General features: G+C 40.8%; 3 protein-coding genes across 3 annotated transcripts; 1 reads left to right on the forward strand and 2 right to left on the reverse strand.

Moving 5' to 3' along the window:
* Positions 1 to 764: 764 nt before the first annotated feature.
* lamtor5 (late endosomal/lysosomal adaptor, MAPK and MTOR activator 5) lies at positions 765 to 6,335 on the reverse strand. Its single transcript, XM_086034769.1, has 4 exons — positions 5,943 to 6,335; positions 5,785 to 5,846; positions 2,199 to 2,316; positions 765 to 1,066 (listed from the first exon to the last, which is right to left on the reverse strand). Exons 1-4 carry the CDS (start codon positions 5,975 to 5,977, stop codon positions 1,006 to 1,008), a joined length of 276 nt encoding a protein of 91 aa, XP_085890895.1. The 5' UTR covers positions 5,978 to 6,335; the 3' UTR covers positions 765 to 1,005.
* A 70-nt stretch (positions 6,336 to 6,405) lies between these two features.
* On the forward strand, positions 6,406 to 14,655 carry prok1 (prokineticin 1). The gene is made up of 4 exons (XM_086034758.1): positions 6,406 to 6,492; positions 9,384 to 9,722; positions 13,187 to 13,312; positions 14,209 to 14,655. Exons 2-4 carry the CDS (start codon positions 9,648 to 9,650, stop codon positions 14,329 to 14,331), a joined length of 324 nt encoding a protein of 107 aa, XP_085890884.1. The 5' UTR covers positions 6,406 to 6,492; positions 9,384 to 9,647; the 3' UTR covers positions 14,332 to 14,655.
* A 1,972-nt stretch (positions 14,656 to 16,627) lies between these two features.
* On the reverse strand, positions 16,628 to 19,608 carry LOC147153701 (uncharacterized). The gene is made up of 6 exons (XM_086034729.1): positions 19,491 to 19,608; positions 19,106 to 19,417; positions 17,743 to 17,851; positions 17,426 to 17,541; positions 16,985 to 17,031; positions 16,628 to 16,880 (listed from the first exon to the last, which is right to left on the reverse strand). Exons 1-6 carry the CDS (start codon positions 19,534 to 19,536, stop codon positions 16,770 to 16,772), a joined length of 741 nt encoding a protein of 246 aa, XP_085890855.1. The 5' UTR covers positions 19,537 to 19,608; the 3' UTR covers positions 16,628 to 16,769.
* Between the last annotated feature and the right edge of the window lie 438 nt (positions 19,609 to 20,046).

The raw sequence follows: 20,046 nt of genomic DNA on the forward strand, positions 1-20,046 counted from the left end.
CTGCAACACACCTGATTGAAATGATCAGCTCACCAGCAAGCTTTTCAGAAGCCTGATAACGATACAGATCATTTGAAACAGGCCGTGTGGCAGCAGGGAGGGATGGAAAACATGGAGGATAGGGGCCCTTGAGGACCGGATTTGGTGACCCCTGGTCTAGGACCAAGTTTTAAGATACGTTCATGCAAGCCACTTAAACAGCCTAGCTTTACTAATCTGATTTAGACCTACTCCTGGCTTGATATAAGCCTTGTATGTGAAACCAGACCAATATGTTGAAAGATGCCAACTTGTTTAAGCGAAATAAAAAATATTTAACAAAGGTGGAATGTTACAAGATTTTTTTTAAAAAAATCAGAATCGTTTGAATATAAATATTTGTCACAACTTTTTAAATTTAGAATCGTTTGAATATAAATATTTGTCACAACTTTTTAAATTTACCTACATTTTACAATTTAAAAAAAATTACTGCTACAACTTTTTTTTTAATTAAAAAAAGTGTGATAAGTTAAATGCAGCAAGACATAGACATATACAGACATATATATATATATATACATATATATATATATATATATATATATATATACACATATATACATACATATTTTTTAAACTGTAGTCATCACACTAACACATAAACTTCTGCTTTGTCGCCAGTAACACCCAACTGAGACTGTTGATTTTTCAGTATTTGGCCCTTGAGGTTAAAAAAAAAAATCAACAAAAGAAAAATAATTATTAAAAAAAAACCATCTATATGTATTATTCTTTTTTTATTGCAACATTTTGTTTTGACCATACTAAGCAGAGAGATGCACTTTCGGTATGTCTAATGATAACAAGTTTATTATTACGAAAGACAATGTCTCCTTGTTAATAGATGCATAGACTGTACATCCAAACAATTACAGACTGACACACTCGAGGGTGCAAAGACAAACATGTTTGGGCCAGACAAAAACCACGGTACTTTCTGTACATTTCCTTTACAAGTTGCTCTCAGGAGGAAATCTTGTGAACGGCAACCGTGACAGCCCCATGACTCCTCACCAAAATGTTGCTGAAAAACACGCAGGAAGAAATCACAATGCATACTACTTTCTTTTCTTTTTATCTTCCTGGTAACAGTGCATTGTTAAGCATTTAAATTAACTATCAATGTACAACATTGAAGAGGGCTCTAAGTCAGGGCTTTTCAGCCAAATTATTCAGGGGATTGGGGCCGGACCACCCCAGTCCCTCCCCTGTGCTATGACACAACACACAACACGCAAATTTTCACATTTCAAGTTTCATTTAACTACTACCTAATTGTGTTCTTTTGCGGCTGCATTGACTTGGTTACAGAGCAAAAGCATGAGTCTACCTTTGGGAGCTTCAATGCATGCTTATTAGTCGGTCCACTCGGTATTAAACCAATGCAATGTCTCTATCAACCTTTCTTTTTTTCAGTTTTGAAAGCAACATGTTTACAGACCGAGTGTTGGAGCACGCCACCGCCGCGGCTTCAGGCTTCTTCCTTTTCTCCTCCTGCTTTGTGGGGAAACATCCACCTCTACCATTCTGCAATCCCCTTTTAATTTTAACTTGCAGGAAGAAGAGCTCTGAAGCCGCTTCCTTATTATTTTTCTACTGTATGTAGAGAGGCATAGCACTGGACAATGCCACAGCGCCTCCTACCTCCAGGCGGTGTGTCACATAAGGATGTGTCCATGTAACGAACGTCTGTGTTTTTTTGGGGGTTTTTTTGGCAATCTTCCGCGGGCCGGACCAACATGCTTGGAGGACCTGATCTGGCCCCCGGTCTGCCAGTATTGCTTTAAGTGAAAAGGTGTACATTAGAATTTTTGTCTAAATGTCTTTTTCCAAAAAGGTGACCATTCAGAATCCATCATGACAGACATTCATTAAATAAAACAAAGGGTAACACACTGGACTAAAATTCGGCTTTTGGTGTAACACAAATGTTATTACAGACCATTCTAAACAGCAAACATCACTGGAAGTTGAGAAAGCTGCCACTAGGTGGCAGCATAGCCAAACAAACCAAATTCAACTTATGATGCGTTCATACAGCTTTAGTCATCCACATCTCCAAAATGCTGAAAGATTGCTTTAAAAAAAAAAGCTCAATTGTCCGTGTCAGTCATTTCAAATTAACAAAGACTAACAAAGTTGGTGTTGGCACTCACCCGGAGTCGGACTCCAAGCACACGGTGGGCGTGTCCGTCGGGTCTCTGGTGAGAGCTGCAGCCTGTTTGGCTAAAACGGACACCACGCCCCCGTGCTCGTCTGACAGCGAGCCCCGGCCTGTTTGGGAGGGTCAACGAAGGAAAACAAATGTTAACAACACACATCAGTCAGAATTACAGCTCACACTTACGCCACTAAAATACTCTCACTTTTTTTTCCTCACATAAACTACTGAAACACTCTCACATATACTATACAACGTTTTTGCTAACAAACACTAGTATTATTTAATAGCATTAAATACTCTCACACACTAGAGCAAAATACAATAGAAAACTTTCTATTGTGTCACTGCTCTTACGATGTTTATCGTCATTTGTCACCCGCATTGCCACTGAGAGCAAACTGCAAGTAGTAAGAAAGACAGAGGAGGCTTGATTTGATGGGCAAAAAGCCCTTTTCATTCACCATTCTTATTTCACACACTTGCCACCAGGTGGCAGATTGAACAACAACAAAGGGAAGTGAATCATAATACCTTACGTTAGAGACATTACATATAATACATTACAAACATAGGGTGCAAAATTAAATCTAACAATCAATGAAAATTAATAAATAACGAGGTGGGTGAACGTAAAATGGATTGTACTACTTTAGGAAAGAATGAAGGAGAACAACAACAACAAACCCGTAATTATTACCGGTAGTAACTATTTACCAAAAAAAGGCGCCTCAAGACATGCTGGTTGCTCCTGCAAACTACACAAGGCTCGCATAGCAGTTTACATTTTGAGCCGGCAGTATGCATCAAAGAGGTGTAATGCACCAATAAACTATGAGAAGAAGCATTTTGAGCCTCATTAAAACACAAAGAACTGCAAAACAGAGAATCACAGATTTTTCAGTTTGAGCTTTCTCAGCTTTACTGAGATGATTATGTTACCCTCACGCGGGTAATCGGCAGGTCGAGGTGAAATCGGTTCGACTTGCACCTCAGCAGCTAGCTAAGAACAAGCCTTGGCTGACTACTATTACATTTAAACAATGCATTGAGGTTTTGATCTTAAGTCAGTACTCATAGCATTCAGGGCGGCGAGTAAGATATACTTCTTAGAAGTATAGTTTTCAAAAACGTATTGCGATGAATAATTAACAGAGGGAAAACCGGAGAAGCCATGCTAATTGGTAAGCTAACCTAAAACTACAGATGAACTACTGGTGATAAAATGTAACGGTATAAGCAAAAAGTATTCTAAAAAACAAATACTACAAACAAAGTACTGGAAAAAACTACTCAAGTACAGTCGTAAGTACAAATACTTTACTTTCCATCTCTGCCCACTACTGAATTTTATCACCTCTCACAGTTACACTACTGATACAGATTTTTTCCACTCACACATAACAAACACTCTCACACTGATTTCTAAAATGCTCACACACACTACTGAATTTTTCCCTATAGGAATTTAAAAGTTGCCAATTTTTTAGAATAATGAACTACCAAAGCAGAGCTGGGCACTTGACCCTATTTTGCCGGTCCGTCCTCCGTCCGTCCTTACTCATAAAAAGTATAAGGTATAAGTATAAAAGTAAAGTATAAGTATAAAAGACGCCGTCCGCGCATGCACATCCGTTCATGATGCCGCGGGAAGGATGCTAAAGCCAGAGGTTTATTTAAATCTCACTAGCTGGCGAATTTACTATCCGCTTACCTTATGGGCGCCCACTTGTAAGTTAACAGTAACAGTTTGACGAACCGCTTGCCACCACAAGTTGTATGTATGTATGTATGTAAGGAGATGAAGTTTATTTACCAGCGGTCATTGTTTATATGTCAATACAGCGGACGTGAGGGAGGTCAGTCTCTGAACGGACGGGCGGAGACGCCCGGTCCAGGGAGCGCTTCCATTGGTCAGCCCTTCGGGTTGCTGATTGGCTCGCTGGTTTCCCCTCCGCTTCTGGAGCGTCGAGTGGAACACCCTCAGTCCGTGTGTGGAGAAACAAATCGCGCAGGAGCACTTTAGGTACTGCTACATGTGAATGTTCAATTGAATCTGGCGGCGCAATTCATCCATCCATCCATTATCTGTACCGCTTCTCCTCACAAGGGTCGCGGGGCGTGCTGGAGCCTATCCCAGCTGTCTTTGGGCAGTAGGCGGGGGACACCCTGAACTGGTTGCCAGCCAATCGCAGGGCACACAGAGACAAACATCCGCACTCACAATCACACCTAGGGGCAATTTAGAGTATCCAATCAACTTACCATGCATGTTTTTGGAATGTGGGAGGAAACCGGAGTGCCCGGAGAAAACCCACGCAGGCACGGGGAGAACATGCAAACTCCACACAGGGAGGCCGGAGCCGGGATCGAACCCACGACCTCTGAACTGTGAGGCGGACGTGCTAACCAGTCGACCACCGTGCCGCGCGGCGCAATTCAATTGAAGTCAATGTTGTTAGCGTGGGCGGTTGCGTGCGGCGCAGCGCAGATGCTAAAACAAATGAACTTCTTTCCCTCTTTGCTTTGCGGGAGTCAATCAGCGTCGGGGAGTACTGCTTCACACACAGCATCCTGTACACTCTGAGTTTTGTGTGGAGAGCGCAAAACGAAGGAAAAGACTATCATTGTGGTTTGTGGACATCGTGAGCTATGAAATACGCAGGCTACCACTACCATGAAAGTAGAAAAAAAAGACCAGGGAACCGTGAGCGAGAAGATTGTTATATCTTGTATATTTTTACTTTCTTTAGTTTTTTACAGCTGATGAACTTTACCAAGACGGCAATATTGTTTGCATTAGTTTAGCACAGTGTCGGCCATTTGATTGCGATGTCTAAACCTTTTTTTTGTTTTGCCAGTCGTCGTATATTCCCAAGCAAACACCCTCCCCTCTCCGATGTGCGCAAATGAAGCGGCTGCGGCATTCAGGTTTCAAATTTCTCACAGTCAAACGCCAGTGCTCCTTCTTCCTCTTCTTCTACCCTCCGTGCAGACCGAACGTGTGCAGTCAGTGCACATTGTTCCCGCCAGGGCGTGCCCAATGCAAGTGAGAATGCGCAGTTGGGTAACTAGTGGCACGTTTTAAGCGTTCGGAAGCAATTTTTGTTTTGCCCATTTCGCCAAGTAGGTTGAGATTGATGAACTTTGGCCGCCTCATGACCACATCACACGCATGAGGGACGATTAGTGGGACGGACTAAAATCCACTTCCGACCTTGCTTAGTCCGACCCTTTTTTATAATTTGTCGTCCTCCGTCCTCAAAATGGGCGTCCGTCCGGGACGAAATGCCCAGCTCTGTACCAAAGTATTTATTGAAATTCACTGGGGGGTTTCATAACCGTGTGTTCGGTATTATATGTGACAATGTTTTGGTGATGATGTGCGTCTAAAAAATTTTTGTTGTGTGCGCACTAGAGTGTGTTTTATTTGTGAGCGGGGGGGGGGGGTGTTGTGCGGATAGGGTTCTTGGAAAAATTGCTCCCTGGACTCAAAAAGTTCGAGAATCGCCTCCTAAATCATACGCGTATATGTGACATGAGGATAAGCGGCTCGGGTGGATGAATGAAAGTTGACTTGCATGCCAGGTTGTGTCCTTGCTCGTCCGTACAAAGTACCCCGACCACTGCTGGATTCTTCATGCTGCGAGCCAAGCGGCGGACGAGGGGGAAACAACGTCATTTTCTTGCATCAATACTATAGACATTCAACGCCAAACAGGCACTATTAATGTCTTACGTGTCGTCGAGGTGTTGCTCCAGTGTCGACTCCATCCCTAATGCAACTTAAGAGGAATATTAAAGAAAAATTGTATGACTTGTCGGTGTTTTGTTGCTTTTCCGGTGAGGAGTCAGGTGACTGTTACGTCACGTGCTCAGCGCTACGAGTCGCCGCATAGGCCGAAAAAGCGAATAAACGCGTTTTCACAAACGGCGGCCACAAGCACAGGCAAAAAACACGGAAGAGTGTAAAATTTGTGTAAAGGCTCACATTAGCATAGAATATATAATAAATGTACCTAATACAATTTAGAAATAACATATAATATATGTATGGGATTTTGTCAACCAAAGTGTTCAATCTCCATCCAACAAACCCACAACACGTCGATACAGTTTGTTTCCTTATAAACACAATTTGACACGGCACAGCCAAACGACACACTTCCTGTATTGGTCACATGATTTTTTTTTGTTAAAGCGATACACGCACCAATACGGGGTTTCACACTTGAGATCTCGGCACAGTGCTGATGCACTAGTGTTGCTCGTCCCATCACTAGAGTAAGGTAATTACTAATTACAAAACATTTTTGTTGTTGTTGTATTGTGCTATATAGGTTGATGCAGTCATGCAAGGTATACCAGCATTTACGGTACATATAAAAGTAATTCTCAATATATTTATAAGTAATGTGTTTTGCATTTTTAGTAGTTGGTAGATCATTTTGACTCGGTCATGTCATAAGTAGCTCTCAGGCTGAAAAAGTGTGGGCACCCCTGATGTAAAGGATTGTACTCATATATTAAGCTACATTATTTATTAAATATAACATTAAGTTTGTTATTCAAAATAACAGGTGGCGACTGGTTAGCACATCTGGATGGATGGATGGATGGATGGATGGATTCATTTAGTTATTCAAAACAACTTGGCCGACTGGTTAGCACACAGCCGTGCTTGGTCGTTGTGAGCAGTTGTGATGTCATTTTCAGTCGACAGAAGACAAAATGGCCGCCCCCGGAGATGGCCAAAAACGGGTGCATTTTGCTGCTTAACTTAGATTCCACAAACGCAAAATTAATCAGAATGCCGTGTTTCAGCTAGTGGGCCTGCTGGGAACATATTCTTGAAAAAAATATGTTTGGGTTGACTTCTGCTTTAAGTAACATTTTTAACTTTTATGTGCAATGCATTTAATTTAATCATTAACTACAGTTTTTTATTTATTTTTTAGCTCAGTGTCATTATTCAAACTGTACATAATGTTACACTGTCTTACAATAATACTGTATCAAATATACATTACAGGAATAAAACCATTACCTTCCCGTATTTTAATGTTAGTTACGATGCTGGAATTTGAAGAGCTATGATTTTTTTGGGGGGGTTGGGAGGTACTACTCGGTGCAAAAAGTTTTAGCCCCGCTGTTCTAAAACATCAGCATGAAAACATCAAACCATTGCTCACATGAGGCATCGCATTGATCATAAAATATGACATAAATGTGATGGGCATAAACCTAGAGCATTTAATTTGTATAGCGTTATGCTGATGGGTTTTGAGGGAAAGTCAGCCTTAAAATAGGCGGGCCTCAGAGGCGGCGCTGCTGACGGGGCAGAATTGACTCAACGTGATTATGTGGCTGGTACATTGGAGGAATCCATCAGCAGCACTGCGGCAAGCTTGCATCATAATAATGCTCATGAAACACTCAATCAAAACCTGACACACACACACTCACACTCACACACTTCATCTGTGACATAGCGTTGTTTTGGCTGCATGTGGCCACATCCCAACCTCACTAAATCAGCCAAAAGAGTCAAATCCCAAATGGAGATTTGACCCATAGTTTGGTGTTTTGCGGCTGTTTTCTATCCCAGGCTCTAAAATATTTGGACAAGTCGGACAACTGATCTTTTGCTAAGCCACACCTCAGAAGTGCACATCGGCCAATTACAGTGCAGCAAAGACTGATGGTCCAACACTTTCCCGTTGGTGCGACATTGAAGTCAATCATAAATTTTAAGACTTTTATATATTTAAAAAAAAAAAGAAGATTTGGTTATATCATTTGCTCTACTTAACACAATGATCAAAACAATATCTGTGAGGAAACATGGAACAAATTTCAGCACACTGAACAACAACTGACAGTCAAATTATTGTATCTATTTATCTTTTTAATTTTGAATAAAAATAAATACAATAATAATTTAAAGGGACAGTGTGTATAATGTTTAGATTTTCAAAATTCATTCATTAAAAAAACAATTAATTTAAATAGTATGCAAAACAATATGTTCTATCACATCAATTTTTTTGGTGTAAGCATAGTTTAGTTAGCTAGCTAACTATATTACATTGGTCTCCATTTAAAATGGTTCTGATTCAGCCTGAACAAAGTTCAAGTGTTCTAGTAGGGTTTTCATGACTTTTTGTTTTGTTGTTGTTTTCAAGCAGAAGCCTGAATGCTTTTTGCTAACACCGACTGCTATTTTGAGCTTTTCGTATTCCCTCCATCTTGTCTCAATCCCCAGTTCCGGCTGCAAAAAAAAAAAACAGCCCCAAAGTATGAAAGCATGCTTCATTGTAGCATTCATGTTGTTTTGGTAATGTCACATTTGCGCCAAATGTACCTTTTGATTTATGTCCGAAAAAGCTTAACCTTGGGAGATTTTGCTAAGGTCCGGTGAACTAAGTTTGGAAATAATTAGCAGTTTGAAGAAGCAGTCAGTGTTAACACAAAACCTTAAAGACAAAGTAAAGACCCATTTTTAGCCATCTCTGGGGGCGGCCATTTTGTCACTTCTGTCGACTGAAAATGACATCACAACTGCTCAGGTAACGACCAATCACGGCTGACCTGTTTTCTGAAGCTGATCCGTGATTGGTTGTTATCAGAGCCCCGAGCAACTTCTCTGTCATTTTCAGTCGACAGAAGTGACAAAATGGCCGCCCCCTGAGATGGCTAAAAAGCGGTGGATTTTGCTGCTTAACTCATATTGCACAAACGCAATATTAATCATGCCGTGTTTCAACTAGTGGGCCTGCATAGAACATATTCTTGAAAAAAATATTGAAAATTTGGATTGATTTCCTTCTTTAAGGCTTCTTCTATAAAGAGGAATGTCATGACAGCCATACTTGAACATCTGAACTTTATTTGGGGTTAATTAGATGCATTTCAAATGGCGGCATGTGTGTGCTGACTCCCATTTAACGTGTTTGAATGTGATTGGTTCACTCTGAACACAGCTCCATCCAAAGTTATGAGAAGGTGCGCACGCTTGTGCAACCGCTTTATCTCTGTTGTTTATAACAACTTCACAACTAGAAAACATTTTTGAAACAAATTCAGTTGAGTTTTACAGTTATTTTAAATATCCAAACCCTGGCAATTGAACAGGGGTGTGTAGACTTTATATGTTGAACTTCTGTCATATTTATTCCAGTTTTCTTTGAATCGGCTGAGTCACAGAAGCAGATGTTTGAAAAACTCCCGCAAGAAGCAAAGACAGAGGAAACTCCATCCAACGGCATTCCTGCTTTTGCTATTCGTAAGCATTTTAAGGAGTCGGCCGTGGGGTTACCTCGCGCAGGGAGTGGGTGGGAGGTGAGCTGAGGTGAGGCGAGGGAGCCCGAGTGGATAAAGAGACGAACCGGGAGGGGAGCCCGAGTGACTGCTGGAAAGCTTCGCAAGAGGATCCGTTGTCAACATGAGCTTCCAAGTGGTGCTGCTGTCCTTCCTTCTTGCATCTGTCAGCTGGTCCAGAGGAGCCGTCATCACAGGAGTGAGTCTTTAACATGCAGATTATATACTGTATGTATATCTCCTATTTTGATTTCTTTTGAAAACCGTGACATAGTACAATTCAGTAGGGCAGTATGCAAAGTATAATTCAAACCGTTACACTTGGCGCAAAAATGATATCCTAAAGTAATATTTTCAATGCCCAAAAAAATGTCCCTGCAGTTTCATGTTTTGCAACATGTTTTCTGAAGATGCTATAGTTGCAGTTTTGCGATTTATCGGGTGTAGCTTTTAATGCGTATAACTCATTTAGTGGCAAAGAGATATTGATATGTCTTGACTTGTCTTGTCTTGGGATTGAATGAGTTAATCGAATTAATATGCATAATAACTCATTCACTGCCAAGGAGATATTTATTTGTCTTTCCACAGTCCAGCCATTCAATCACAGGAACTTATTTATATATTTTTCAAACCTTAGGGTGAAAGAGGGTCTGGCCCCGAATGAGTTAAAATGCTTTTTCCATGAAAACTAAAGCAAATGCGTCTAATTTACTGGGTTAATTGCAGAGCTGGGCATTCCACCTATGACGGACGGCCATTTTGTAGGTGATAAACGCTAGACCATCCATCCATTATCTATACCGCTTGTCCTCACAAGGGTCGCGGGAGCCTATCAAGGCTGTCTTCAGGCAGTGGGTGGGGGACACCCCTAGTTGGTTGCCAGCCAACCGCAGGGCACACAAAGACAAACATCCGCACTCACAATCACACCTAGGGGCAATTTAGAGAGTCCAATCAATTTACCATGCATGTTTTTGGAATGTGGGAGGAAACCGGAGTACCCGTAGAAAACCCACGCAGGCACATGCAAGCTCCACACAGGGAAGCCGGAGCCGGGATCGAACCCACGACCTCTGAACTGTGAGGCGGACGTGCTAACCAGTCGACCGCCGTGCCGCCTAAACGCTAGACTTGAAACTTAAGCTTTATTTCTTTTTTTTCAACAAATGTTGACGGAAGCCGGAGTAATTGTGACTGTTAAAAAAGGGGAAAAAATGGGTTAACATTTCAAGGCAACAAACCAATACAATTTCAAGTTAGGCAATTCAACTAAATATTTGAAGTTGTCTCGTTTTGAAAAAAAAATCGTCTTTCCCATATTTAACATCAAAGAAATCAAAGTTTACAGAACTAATTGTCCCTTGTATTGTCCTCAACTTTAAGATATAAGTAAATACAACTTAGCAAATCGTTTTGGAGCAAATAACACATTGCTTTGTTGTGCTAATATTGCTGCCATAAATGTCAAGACTTCATATTTTATTTGACCTTCCAGCTTAAATGGCTGTTTGATCCCCAAAAATACAAGTTATGTTTTTTTACATTGCATTTCTAACCAACTGCAAAGCATGACTCCATCTGAATAAAAATAATTATTGAGTACATTTGTACCAGGCAATCCTGGTTTCATTCACTGACAGGCAAATGCATATGCTGTGCCGCATTGGTGCAAATTTGTCAATATTATTGAAGTGCGCAAATAACATTCATCCACTGGAATCGATTTAATCCGCTTCATCATAAATAGAAGCTAAGCTCATCTGCTGTATTCCAATGCAATAAACGTCAAAAAAGCACAGTCACATGTCTTGCTATATTAAGTGAAAAGTGATTACGCCTGACAGCGTGGAGACCACATCCTCATCCTCCTTCACGTCCACCGGAGGGAACGATATCCTGGCGGCAATTGATAGCCGCTTGTAAATAGATCAGAGCCATGAAACAGTACAAAATGTGCGTGGGCGAATGGAAGCCCAAATGCAATTCAACCAAAGCATCTTACATCATCCGTCATAGAGAACAGAGTGTCCCAATGGCGGGCATTTTCCTATTGTTACAACTCACTGTTATAGATGTGTACAATAAAATAGCCTTTGCAGGCAAACGTACTGTATATTGTATTTTTAATGACGCACGCCAACATGTTCAAAGTGCCTTTCGGAGCACCTTATCAATGTGGCGGAGAATCGGCAGTAAAACAGGCCAAAATGTAAACGTCACGGGGTCATGCAGGGCAAGAGTCGAAACGCATAATAGGTGTAAGAGTGTAGAAATAAATCTTAGATTGAGATTTAAACCTTTCTACAGAAGTAGCTGCTCTGATTTCCACGGGTAGAGCGTTCCAGAGCACTGGAGCCCGAAAATGAAATGCTCTAGGACTTGCTAACTTCTTTTTCCCTTCTCACACTAATTGTCCGTATCAAATAGAATTGTGAATTAGAGCTCTTTTCAAAGTGTACTCAGAGCCTGTCTGACACGAATAGGTGGATGATTACACCTTAGTCCGTGTTTGAGGGAACAGGGTAAAGTGTATTTTTATTTGCAACATTGCAAGTGTAGGTCTCGTGATGTGACTTTACTCTTTCACTGTTTGGAGATTCCCGCATGACTCTTCAAAGAGCGACACATTATCAAAGCGTCGAACAACTGCTACTTTAGCACATGCAGCGCCAACTCATGCAAGATGGGCATGCAACACAGAATCTCTCTCATCTATGCGTAGATAATTACCATAACAATTAGATGAAGTCATCTATGTAATCCATCTAGTAGTTTGGTGGAATACTTCATCTAATTCCTCATCTAAAACTCCCAAATTTGCTCGGCTTCGGTCTTGCTTCTTTTGTTGTTGTTGTTTTTTTGTTTTTTTTTTTACATAACAATTAGATGAAGTAATCCATGTAATGCATCCAGTAGTTTGATAATAATAATATTAGTAATCACCATAACAATTAGATGAAGTAATCCATGTAATGCATCTAGTAGTTTGATGGAATACTTCATCTAATTGTTATGGTGATTACTAATATTATTACTATTGTTAATATTTGAGCTTTGAAGTACAACCAGAAATGTTTCACTTCATGTAAACTCATGTCTTAAAGGGAAGCAAACCAATTATTTCAAGTGATCGGAAATGACAATGATCAAATTGGCTATACGTAACGCAAATAATCCTTTCAATGCAACTGGAATTGTTTTACCTCATGTCAACTATTTTTGATTGTTGTAACAAACTACTTTTTAAAAGATATCTCGTATAAATATTTAAAGATGTATTTGATGTATTTTCACTCACATTTGCACCTAAGTACAATTTAAATGTGCAAAAAAAGAGCAGTATTATGGTTGAGAGTGGACTAAGGACTATTCATCTGAATATTTTTTAAATACTATTATATTATAGTAATATAATATAGTATCACCACTAATATAATATTAGCCATTTGGAGGAAAAAAAACCCCAATGAAAAATAAATAGAAATGTTTATAAAGGATTGTTTTCAGACTCGAAATGTATACAAGGCATTTAAATGTATTTAAAATATGTTGAAATTGAGGCACAATTGCTTCAAAATCGTGATGGAGCGAGGTCACGATATAAGAAGCATGATGGCGAGGTTATCGGCATCCGTGAGTCAATAAACTGTCTCCCTACAGGCTTGCGAGCGAGACATGCAGTGTGGCTTGGGTCTGTGCTGTGCCGTCAGTCTGTGGCTGAGGGGCCTGAGGATGTGCGTCCCGAGGGGTACGGAAGGCGACCTATGCCACCCACTGAGCCACAAGGTGGGACACGCAAACGTCCGCGTCATGTACCGTAATCATTGATCGCCGAACATCATTAAGACGACAACGTCGGGCATTAAAGGGTCTGTATCATGCTAGTTTACACAGCGTTACACAGACAATTATGGGTTGGCTCGGATAATTGATTGATGGAATATTGTTTTTAAATAAATTTAAAAAAAAAATAAGTCCAATAATTTCTTTTTTATGGGTCACTTTGAGATACTTAACAAAAGGGTAATTCAATAAATAAAGAATCGTTTTTTTTTTCATTAGTCAGGAAAGAAAGAAAGAAAGAAAGAAAGAAAGAAAGAAAGAAAGAAAGAAACAAACAAACAAACAAAAAAATAAAAATGACCAACAAGAATAAGTTCAAGCCTTTTTTGGGGGGGGTCATATTGACCCAATTTCACAGGAGGGTTACATACTTTAAAAATGATAATTACAACTAGTCATCATTATTTTTTAAACTAAAGCACAAAAAATAGTCCAGTCATCTTTTTATTGTGGGTCAATTTGATACTGCATTTGTTTTATTTATTTTTTTAATTTTGTTCATTTTATTTATTTAACGGGAGACTCATTAAATAAATACAATTCTATCAAATGCATTATTTATTTAATCAGATTGTAATTTCATTATTCATATTTCATATTAATTTCAATATGAAATACTTTTTTTTGTCTAATCGATGAAATAATACGGCCAGCAGAGAACTTAGAGTGCTTTTTGGTTTAATTCATATTTCTTGGGTTCAGTTTTGCAAGCTAACAGGAAGCTTGAGATGAGCCGCCGGTAGGCGCAGAAGGAATTTGATCCTGGGGGAGCTCATCAATGCGGGAATGAAGTGCCTCACTCAATGCCTAACTCATCCTACCATCTCGCCCTTGTGCAGGTGCCCTATCCTGGCAAAAGGCAGCACCACACATGCCCCTGCCTCCCCCATTTGGTGTGCACCCGCTACGCCGGGAGCAAGTACAGATGCACCGAAGACTACAAGAACATCGACTTTCAATAAAATGCCACACGGATCACTTTCAAGACTTTTGGGGATGACAAATACAGCTTGGTGACTCTATTTAGCAGCGTTGGGCAAAGTACGACCCACCTGTCCGTTTTCCATATCCAAAATGTTGTCAGTCGGACAATAAATGTGACCTGTCTTGAATGTAGTCATGCCACAGGGAGGGACGTGGACGTGTACCAAAAACAAGCTACGGAAGGGACGTCAGGCACTTTCAAGCGTTTTGTGACCCATTCATGTATTTGTTGTACTGTGTGTTGTTACTTTAAGATAGGACTGTACCACACTGTTCTTGCCAATAAAAGATGTACACACTGAGGACAGGTCGTCATTCTATGTAGTTTTACGTCATTGAAAAGCAAAAACAATTGTTCTGCCTCTTGATGGCCAACTTTAACATTATATATTTTTTTGTCTATGGAGGTGCAACGACCATTTAAAGTGCAGTTTGCATGTGTGAAAACGCACTTTAGTTGTAGTCATCTACAGATTGTTTTTTGTAATATGGTGATGACAATGCTAATACTGTCTGGATGCTGCTCTGCTGACTACAAGTCCTCCGTTGAGGCAGGATCTTCGGTCCAACCAATGAAATGAACAATATAATGAACAATATAAATGGCTGGATTTGCGATTCAGCCAACCGGCACAGAGAGGTGAGTCATGACCTGAATTTCACTCCCACCACCTCACGGTTTCTGGAGCTAAGCCTCAAACACAATTAGCACAAATCTGTGAGTAATTGAAGCCAACCCCCCCCCCCCCCCCCCCCACCACCCCCAGTTTTTATAATTGCCTCCTTACATAATTTAAATCCTACACATTCCCCCCAAACTGTAACTCAAAAACACTTTAATATCATTACAAACTGATCTTACAACATTACCCTAAAAAATCAACAGCTGATAGATTATTTGATTTTAAAGCGGAAGTCAACCCAAACATATTTTTTTTCAAGAATATGTTCCCAGCAGGCCCACTAGTTGAAACACGACATGCACTCATTTTTAGCCATCTCCGGGGGCGGCCATTTTGTCTTCTGTCGACTGAAAATGACATCACAACTGCTCACGATGACCAGTCACGGCTGACCTGTTTTCTGAATCTGAGCCGTGACCTATATATATATATATATGCCAAGAAAGGGTCACTCCATTTGCGTCATGAATGTCGTACAATGTTGCACCTTTGATCAAAGAAATGATAACAAAATGTGAGACCTATAGGACTTTTAAAAGACAAGCAAAAGCCTGGACTAAAAATAAAATATCGAGCGGCCTCCGCTGAGCCTGTGACCAGACGGGGCCTCAAAAGAAGAATAAAGATGTCATGATAACAGACTTTAGACTGCGAAAAGGTCTCAGAGTGAAAGACAAGCACACGGATGAATTCTTTAGACCCTTAAGGTGGAATTAGCCTGCCAAAGTCAATAAATCCAAAACTTTTCCGACTCAAAATGAGTCATTTTTATGCACTCATCAGAGATCACCAAGAATAATGGTAATAGGAAAACATGCCTCAAAACTCACACAAACATGTTCACCACGAGTGTGTTTTGGGTTGTGGATGGCTGTTATTGTACAGCGCTTAACTTTGAGTTGTCGAGGCCATATTATTAATGTAATGTTTTTTAATTTGGTTTGAATTAACCAATTTCTTGGGGGGAAAAAAATAATAATTTATGCAACAAATATTACAGGACTTTTGATGATCACTATCAGAAGCTAACGCTGATGATGCTATTAGCCAGAGCTGGGCATTTGACTAAAAATTGAGCGTCCGTTATTTGTCATCCGTCTACGGCGTGGATCATTCACCTATTTTTGGGGGGTGAAAAAAAAAAAAAGAGTACCCGCCTATAGCCATTCCGACCACAAACTTCAATAAGCCCCGCTGACCGATATTTGAACAGAAAGAGTGACTCACCAATGACTCACTGCAGTGTGGAAGCCTGTTCACAACCTAGTCCCTCACTCAAATCTGTCCCCCAAGCAACAACAACTACTCACTATTGTTCCTCGCTTGCCACGACCATCGAAACCTTGCCATGAAAAATAGACTGAAGACGGACTACGGACAAAAGACGGATTAAATACATGGGCTTCCGACTATGCTTTAGTCCGTTTTAAAATTTTACCCGTCATTCGTCAACCATCGGCAAAGCGAGTGTCCGTCGGCGGATAGACGGAATACCCAGCTCTGCTACTCGCTAAATCTGACGTTTGCTATCACTGTAAGTCAATTAGCCAATCGCCAGTCATTTCATGAAATGGTGAGATAACAAAAAAAATTGATTTGGTTGTTTAATTTCACACTTGACGGGTTGGCGCACAGCCTCTTGGGGACAATACATTCAAAAGTCAATTTTACATATCATGTAAAAACACAATTTGAAGTCCTAACTTTGCTCCTCGTACTCCGGGCAACCACATTCACTGGTGGACGGCCAGTACGGAGTACTCCACCCCACCAGCATCAGATGCTCCTGTGACGTTCGGCTCGGCTCGGAAGTCTACCGTCGTGTAGATGACGCTGGACGTCTCCTATGAGCGCAGACAAACAATGTGTTCGTTTCCGTGTTCTTGGTTTTTTTTAAAACGGGGACAAAAGTGAGTCAGTGGAATTGTGTTCCTCTTTTAACACCTACTGCGGCCTCTTCTTTAGCTGACTCGGGCTGAGTTTTTCCACACTTGTCTAAAATGAAAAAATGCAGTGGATTCATCAATGCAGAGTCCTCCAGTACCCGCTTATTTACGTGTACACTGTCAGTTAGTAGCAGTCAAGCCAAACGTAGCACTCACAAAAAAAAAAAATGTTAGCATGTTAGCTTCAGTGAAGATGACAAACATTTCATTGATTGCACTGACTATTGAGTGAACTGACCAGTCAATTTTTTAATCTATATGTGTTATGATTGACTGGTAACCGGCCCGTTGTTTGTCCATATATGCCTTGGCACTGCCTGGCTTGATCAAACTGGTTGGTGACTGGCAGCCAGTCAAAATCATGGCACATTTTGACAAATGAAAGGACTGGTGGCCAATCAATGAATTATTATTTGTAATGTAATAATAATAATAGGACTTACTCAAGTGTTTGGACATGGTCTTGCCTCTGAAGCAAAGTGCTCCTATTACTAAGGCAACAACAACAACAATCAGAGTGATGGCGGCGAGGGCGACAGAAGTCCAGAGTCTTTGGCTTCTAGAGGGGACAAAGCATCCATCTTGTCAGAGAACAGTTAGAGCGAACCACTACACAAATCCTACCACTCTATGTGATGATAACCATAGAACGGCAAGTGGCACTCACTCATAGGACAGGGTCTGGTTGATCGGTATACATGGACATTACAATTGATAAGACACACAGACGCAAAGGTAAAAAGACAGGTATTGTACATACGTGAGAGGCTCGCTGGTCTCCTGCACAACTTCAGTCCCGGTCCACTCCGGGCTCTGCGTTCTGGTTGGTAGTGTGACCCGGGACTGGTTGTTCTGGTCACCTGAGGTTCCTGGCAAGAATATGAATATAAACCGGTCCATCTATTCGTCTATGACGGATGCCCGTTTTGCTGATGTTAGACGATAGACGGGAAACTTTAAAGAAAAGACGGATTAAGCATAGTGGATTTTCATCCGTCTGTGTAATCATAACAAACCTGGTCAAGTCCGAACGGACCTCATAGTCCATTATTGACGGACGACCGTTTTGCTGAAGAGAGACGGAAACGCAACCCAGACTGCATTGACTGTATATGTACAGCAGGTGACGATATGCACCAAAGAGAGGATCATTAGTCGGTCAGGGTGACTAAGTAGTTGCTTTGAATTGAAATACAATTTTACGGAGAAGTTCTTGAGGGTTAAGTTTCACATTTCTATTTTTATTTTTGGAAAGAGTGGGGTTCGATTATTATGAAATGGTATTTTGGCCGCCCCCTACACTCTATTTCAGAAGGTAGCAGTAATGCACCAAAAGTTGTTTGCCAACTGCTAAAAGACGGAAGAAGAAGCGGAAGAAGATGAAGACCTTCAGGATTGTACCTTTGGCAACAATTCTGGTTAAGGTAAGTAAAACTTTAAAGTAAAAATGGTAAATTTGAGCAGCAAGCCAACACATTATGATATGATTATGATGTACATGTACATTTTAAATGGATTTTTCACCTGTTGGACCTTTTTTCCCGGATTGACAATAAACGGACTGGGAGACCTTTGATGTTTAATGACGGAAGTGAGGCTAAAATAACATGACGGATTGATCGGCAGACGATTACAGTTTGGTTTGGCTTGAAAAATAGACGGATTGACAGATGACGGACGGGTACCCAGACTGCTGACGAATGACGAATGATTTTTTTCCAACTATTCCAACAAATTCACGGGGTTGGAGCTGAAAAAAATATACATTTGAAAATATAAATTTGAAATTTTACCCCATTGGAAGGACCACCCTAATATATATGTATATATAATATATATTTATATATATTTACACTGCATTACATTTACAGCAATTAATGATATTTTTATGTGTAGACACCAAACATGTTCATGATCACTCACAATAATTAGGCAAAAGGTAAATATCGTATCACTAGTGTCGGGCCTGAACCTCCTATGTCTGCTACCCCAAAGACAACAAGCTTTTGTTTTCATTTTCAGTTCAGTTCAGGAGTATCTGATCATTTTCTGTCATCTAGAAGTGCCCCGATAGTTTACAGTCATCATGAAAAAGTCTCCGGTTATCTGAAGTGAAAGCTTACCAAGGACATAAAATTGATGATCCGCGTAAATGTAGACGGGAGTGCCCAGCAGCACACATCTGTAGTAGCCTCCATCTCCCGTCCGTGCCCGGGCCACTTTGAACTCAATCCAACTGTTTGTCTCCCTGATGCTCACCCTTCCTCTCAGCAAGCTAGCGGTGTAGCCCGCGCTGTCCAGGAGAGTTTGACACCCGCTCGGGTACACCTTGCAGCACGACTTGGTGTATCCACTGTAAAGTGGCGGGAACTCGAGTCTCAGGGAAATGTCGCCAAACTCTTCCACCGTTTGCAGGCCGATGGATCCGGGAACATCTAGGGAACGACTGCCATGAGTCAAGAGGCAGAGAACAACAGAAAACTGCAAAAAAAAATGTCTCAGCCTCACCTAACAAAAGAAGGACCACAAACTGGAGCTTCATTTTAAGTGTCATAGTACAGGAACACTTTGGACTTTTTCCTCTTTTCCTTTTGACCTCGTCAACAGAAAATACAAGTTCTCCATTTGGATTAGAAGCACAGAAAGTGCAAAGACTTCCCTTTGAAGCATTTCGTCAGATTTAAAGGGGACATGGGACTTTTTAATGTCTTGAGTAAAAACCGCTGTGTCTGTGTCACTTTAAACACACTTAAACTTATATTGCATTTGTGGAATTGTTAATCAGCAAAATCCAACCCTTTTTGGACATCTCAGGGGGAGGCCATTTTGTCACTTCTGTCGACTGAACATGACATCACCATTGCTCGGGGCTCTGCTAACGACCAATTATGGCTCAGCTTCAGAAAACAGATGAGCCCTGATTGATGGTTACCTGGCCCCTGAGCAACTGTGACGTCTTTTTCAGCCGACAGCAAGTGACAAAATGGCCTCCCCCTGAGATGTAGAAAAACGGTTGGATTTTGCTGCTTAACTCATACTCCACAAACTGTTATTAATCAGAATG

This window comes from Filicampus tigris, chromosome 1, assembly GCF_054856515.1.
Source record: "Filicampus tigris isolate MCC_2025a chromosome 1, RoL_Ftig_1.0, whole genome shotgun sequence".
NCBI lineage: Eukaryota > Metazoa > Chordata > Actinopteri > Syngnathiformes > Syngnathidae > Filicampus > Filicampus tigris.